Here is a 5,986-nt window from a genome sequence, read left to right on the forward strand (position 1 = left end):
ACATAAAAGACCAGATAAAGACCCAAAAGGAAAAGAAAAAAGACATTTCGAAGATAACACAGTATCTTTATGTTTTCTTAAAGCTTACATATGACTCATTTGCCATAGATGAGACCAAAATAATGGAAGTTCCTCCCTTTTACCGCATGGTCCCACACGAAAACCTTCAGTATATGGGAATTATATGGTTACTTCAGCATTTCAGGTGGACCTGGGTTGGGCTCTTTGTTGTAGATGATAACAGTGGAGAGCAATTCCTAAAAATACTGGAGCCATTGTTTTCCAGAAATGGAATCTGTTCAGCCATCACCAAAAGAATCCCACATAAAATTCGTATGGAGGATTACATAAACCAGTTTTATGATTCCAGTGCAATTAACTTTTCTTTCCAAGATTGTAAAACTGGGGCAATTATAATGTATGGAGAATCACTAATAATTTTGCGGTTGACAGCTCTTATTTATTCACAAGATTCAGGAAATATGAAAAACCCATTATTTGGAAAGGTGTGGATTTTGACAACCCGGACAGATTTTATACTAACAGGTGCCACAAGAGTATGGGATTTCCAGTTGTTCCAAGGTGCTATTTTATTTTCTATTCACACAAAAGAGGTTCCAGGTTTCAGGGAATTTCTTCAGAATATAAACCCTACCAAGTCAGAAAGAGATGGTTTCATTAAAATTTTCTGGGAGCAAGCATTTGATTGTTCCTTTCCAGAACCAGGTATGCCTGTGATGGACGATGACATTTGCACTGGAGAGGAGAGGCTGGAGAGTCTCCCTGCAGGTCTTTTTGAAATGCACATGACTGGACACAGTTACGGTATCTATAATGCTGTTTATGCTTTGGCCCATGCTTTGGACATTGCTAGATCCAAACCAAAATCAAAGACAGTTGGTAACAGTGTCAAACTTCAGTCTCTGGAGCCTTATCAGGTAATGTCTCCTCAACAAATACTCTGTATTTTAATGAACAGTTTGGACAGGGTGAAAATAGATTAATTTTTGTCCTGTTTGCATCAATAATGACAATTGTATACTGTCACAGTGGCCGGAGTGGGCTACTTCAGAGTAACGACTCTACACAGCTCTGCATTTTATCTTTTTATTGGTGCTGCGTATTTACAGTGCTAAAGGCAGTGCCATTTACAGAGACACATCTTATCCGCTTGAATCAGAACCTCCGAATGGCGTTTGGCGTGTTTTTCTCCAACATAACAACTTGGGGAGACCCATCCTCTTCACCCTACGTTTTCTGCGCAATTCCGGAGTTGGGGGGACAGGTCTGCCCCCCTTGCTTCCCCCTTCCTGTCCCACCTGGGATGCTGGCTCCGCTACCCTGCCTGAGCCTCGGATCCCACTTCCTGCTTCCCCACTTGAGGCGGAACTCTCCCTGCTTTCCCCTGCGCTCGGGGATGGGCTGGAACTCAGGAGGGGAGGGACTTCGCGATATCCCCTGTCCCTCACATATACATACCATATTCGCAATTAAAAAATGGGGTTTACATTCCCTTTCTATGAATGAGAATTGAAAGGAAGGCCATTCTGAAATCTTCAGCATGCTGTTATTCTGTTTTGATTTCCTTCCTTTTTTCCCAAATAGCTCCACCAGTTTCTTCAAGCCATCTCATTTAACAATTCAGCTGGAGAAACCATGTCCTTTGATGATCAATGGGAAATGAGTGGTGGATTTGACATCATGAACCTGGTCACCTTCCCCAACAATTCCTTTCAGAGAATTAAAGTTGGAAACATTTCTCCTTATGCTCCTGAAGGGAAAGTATTCACCATTAGAGAGGACAAAATTGTGTGGCACGGATATTTTAATGAGGTATTTATTCTGGCTCTATCCTGGAGAACCCATTGTATTGAATTATGAAATACGGTGTAATCTTTTCTCCACAACCTGATATGGCAATGGCACATGAAGCTCTAGAGTGAATTCTATTTTTCCTTTCACATTCAGAAATCAGATATGGCTTTAGGACAGCACAAATTATTACTCCCACACTGGGCACAAAGCAGAGCGGGCTCCCAGTAAGCACTTGCCCAGCTATGGGAAGGTGCTGGGAGGATTCTGGAAGGGTCACAGAATCTCCAATCTCATCCCCAAACCCTAGTTAGCACTTGCTCAGCTTGGGAAGGGATCTATGAGCCTGTTGATGCTCTTTCCCCTCCTTCACTCTGTATCAATACATTTTATATAAGTTCTTTTCTTTTCTTTTTTACATTGCATTATGTCAACTTCATGGATGTCATGATATACCAAAATAAACCATAGAAAATGTTCGGATTGGCACACACCATTACACAAAGATTGAGTCTTCCTGACAACATTATCTTAGTGAGCTGTCTTGCCTGTCTTCCTCCTTTGTCCCATTTCTTTGCTCTTGTAATGCAGTATCTCAGCAATGAAATCTACACCACCATATCACTTCAGCAGAAATTGGTTTGTACTAGATGACCCATATTGTCTCTTAGGATCCTTTCAATTCAACAGTTCTATAATCTGCTAGCTGGCCCTGCCACGCGTTGCTATGGCTTATCCGTGTGATTTCTCCCACCCTGTGCCGATCCATGATGTATCCTGCCCCCACCCCCAGCTTATCCCTGTGATTTCCCCCCTCTCCTCCCCCCAATCCCCAGCTTATCCCTGTGATTCACCCCTGACTATCCTGATCCATGACCTATTTTGTTCTCTACCCCCCCGCTCATCCCTGTGAATCCCCCAAATCTGTCCCAACTTATGACCTATTATGCCCCCTCCTCCCCCTACCCTGGGTTATCACTGTGATTTTCCCCACCCTGTGTCAATCCATGATGTTTACCGCCCCCTCCACCCCATCCCCGGCTTATCCCTGTAATTCCCCCCTCCTACCCCCACCCCTGGCTTATCCCTGTGATTCCCCTCTCCCTGTACCTCCATTCGGCCTAGTCTGTAAAGGCTTCAGCCTAGTATGTAAGTGGGAGCCGAGGTGTTTAGAGGGAAGGTTTTAGAGGTGCAGTAACTGTGTAGCCACTGCTAAGGGGCGCTCTTTTGCAATCTCTTGTGGCTTCTTTTTCTCAGCATGCACTATCATCTGAATTTCGTGTACTGAAACACGGGGTTTTGGGGGTCTTACCTGGCATAGGCAATGCATCTTTCTTAGCACACTTTATAAGATCCCTCAGATATTTGCTTGGGACATTGTGTCTGAATTTGAACGCAATCGGTCAAGCGGTTTCGGAGAAAAGTGGAGACCCACCCACATGCTCTTTTTACACACACACACACACACACACACACACACACACACACACACACACACATATATATATATATATATATATATATATATATATATATATATATATTATAGTGTCTTTGCATGATACATGTGAAAGAGTTGGAGCTCAATTGTAGAGCATATGCTTTCCATGCAACAGGTTCCATGCTCAGTCTTTAGCATCTCCAGGAATGACTGAGGGCAAACCCTGCCTGAAATTCTTGAGAACTCTAAGTTTCAACATTATTGTGTCAATGGTCTGAGATACTATCTTACAACACTGTAATGTCATCTGTGTTTCTTCTCTTTAAAAAACAATTCATATTCCACTTAACTGCAATAGTTTCTAAGTGGTTTACCAAGATATCATACAAGAATAATCAGTGCATACTATGAAATCAAATCACATTAGCAAGACCACTGGAATCAAACAAGAACAACTTTATGTGTTGGAAGTTCAAAAGGGGCATTATGGGAATTCTGCTTCATGTAAAAAAAAAACACAGTCATGGCAGGATGGAATAAAGTAGAATCAGGAATAAATGGGGGGAGCGGATTTTTTTTTCCTTTTCAAATTTTGGCTATTTAAGTTCTGCCAGATCATAGTACCATCCTCTGACATTTAAGGTCACCCTGATGACAATCATGATAAGAACAAAAGCTTGAATCTGCATTACGTTCAACATAATTTTGTCATTTCTGCATGTATTCTTCTGACTATTTTTAGGCAACATACCTACAGGCACGTCTATGAGATCTGCCATGAGAATTACAATTTCACAAAAACCAATGGGAGAAGAGAAACAGAATACATTTTACTGTACCTCAAACAAGTTACACTGGCAGAAATATCCTGCACATACCATAGATAATTTGTTTTTTCATTTGAATGTGCTGTACGGCTGTCTCCATTGTTATGATACTTCATCAGTAAGTGAGAAATATTTTTTTTTCAATAAACAAATTCTTTAAACAAACAAAAAACAAAAATGTATATGAACAGGTGGTTCCCCTTTCTCTGTGTAATGATTGTTGCCACCCTGGTCATCAGAAGAAAAGGAAGGAGGGTGAGAAGTTTTGCTGCTATGATTGTGCTCCATGTCCAGATGGGAAGATTTCCAACCAAACTGGTAGGTCATGTCATCTTGCCATAACAAAGGGTAACAATAATTTGCTGTATTCAATGAATGGTCTGTAAGCTGAATCTCCCCCACCCCACCCCACCCCATATTTCAGATATGGAAGACTGTTTCAAATGCCCAGAAAAAGAGTATCCAAGCAAGAATAGAAGTCAATGCCACCCCAAAATCATACGTTTTTTGTCTTATGAAGAACCTTTAGGGAAAGGCTTAGCTTCAGCTACGGCTTCTTTTTCATTCATCACAACCTTGGTGTTTGCTACCTTCATTAAGCATAGAGATACCCCCATTGTCAAAGCCAACAACCGGGACCTCACCTACATTCTCCTGGTCTCCCTCTTGCTCTGCTTCCTCTCTTCATTGTTATTCCTTGGCCAACCTGGGAAAGTGACCTGCCTTCTCCGACAACCAGCATTTGGAATCATTTTTTCAGTGGCTGTTTCTTGCATGTTGGCCAAGACCACCATTGTTTCTCTAGCATTCATGGCCACAAAACCAGGATCAGGAGTGAAGAAATGGATGGGGAAGAAAGTGTCATATTCAATCGCTGTTTGCTGTTCACTTGTTCAAATGGGTTTTTGCACAGTGTGGCTCTCAACCTTTCCCCCATTCCCTGATTTAGACATGCATTCAGTGAATGAAGAAATCATTGTACAGTGTAATGAAGGGTCTGTCACCATGTTTTATTGTGTCCTGGGCTACATGGGTCTCCTGGCCATCAGCAGCTTCATTGTGGCATTCCTTGCCCGCAAGTTACCTGACAGTTTTAATGAAGCAAAATTCATTACATTCAGCATGTTAGCATTTTGCAGTGTTTGGCTGTCCTTTATTCCAACTTACCTGAGCACCAGAGGGAAAGGCATGGTGGCTGTGGAGATCTTCTCCATCTTGACGTCCAGTGCTGTGCTTCTGGGATGCATCTTTTTCCCTAAGTGCTACATCATTTTGCTGAGGCCTGAACTGAACAGCAGGGAGCAGATAATGAGGAGACAGCATTGAGGAATTTGTCTTCATTTCCACAGTTATGCTGATTTGCACGATGGACAAGTATTTCACGTACATATCAGAAGTACAGGGGCATATTCTATTTCATTTCTCTCCCCTGCATTGTTGGCATAGATAGCTGTCTCTGCAACATCTTTATTCGCTAATTTATATTTCTCTTAGTTGGAGATTGTTCCAGTTCTTTTTCTTTTCATCTAATGGCACACCAAACATTTTGTAGTTTCTCTGGTCTCTTTCTTTCCTTTTTATGGAATAACTTCTTATGAAAGCTTGACTTGCATCCCAAACTGTCTGTATCCCTATGTCTTTATTAAACTTATTTTCAAAGAATTATTTTAACCTTTGTTAGCATTCCTGTTCAACCTTCTCTTGTTGTAACAACAATTCATGAAACCTCCGTCTAATAAAACTTATGAGTGTCATAATGACTGAACCACATAACACGGTCTTGAAAGACCTACACTGGCTCCCAGTACATTTCTGAGCATAATTCAAAGTGTTGGTACTGACCTTTAAAGCCCTAAATGGCCTTGGCCCAGTATACCTGAAGGAGCGTCTCCAGCCCCATCGTTCT

The 5,986-nt window shown here is 41.7% G+C and overlaps 1 protein-coding gene across 1 annotated transcript; it reads left to right on the forward strand.

The window, feature by feature from the left end:
• Positions 1-4,277: 4,277 nt before the first annotated feature.
• On the forward strand, positions 4,278-5,406 carry LOC118095672 (vomeronasal type-2 receptor 26-like). Its single transcript, XM_035136911.2, has 2 exons — positions 4,278-4,398; positions 4,505-5,406. Exon 2 carries the CDS (start codon positions 4,507-4,509, stop codon positions 5,404-5,406), a length of 900 nt encoding a protein of 299 aa, XP_034992802.2. The 5' UTR covers positions 4,278-4,398; positions 4,505-4,506.
• Positions 5,407-5,986: the final 580 nt, after the last annotated feature.

Source organism: Zootoca vivipara, chromosome 13 (assembly GCF_963506605.1).
Source record: "Zootoca vivipara chromosome 13, rZooViv1.1, whole genome shotgun sequence".
In the NCBI taxonomy this organism is placed as follows: domain Eukaryota; kingdom Metazoa; phylum Chordata; class Lepidosauria; order Squamata; family Lacertidae; genus Zootoca; species Zootoca vivipara.

What these genes read in the sequence shown, in the direction of transcription:
- LOC118095672 (XM_035136911.2), top strand. Translation starts at nt 4,507, where the DNA reads ATGGAAGACTGTTTCAAATGCCCAGAAAAAGAGTATCCAAGCAAGAAT.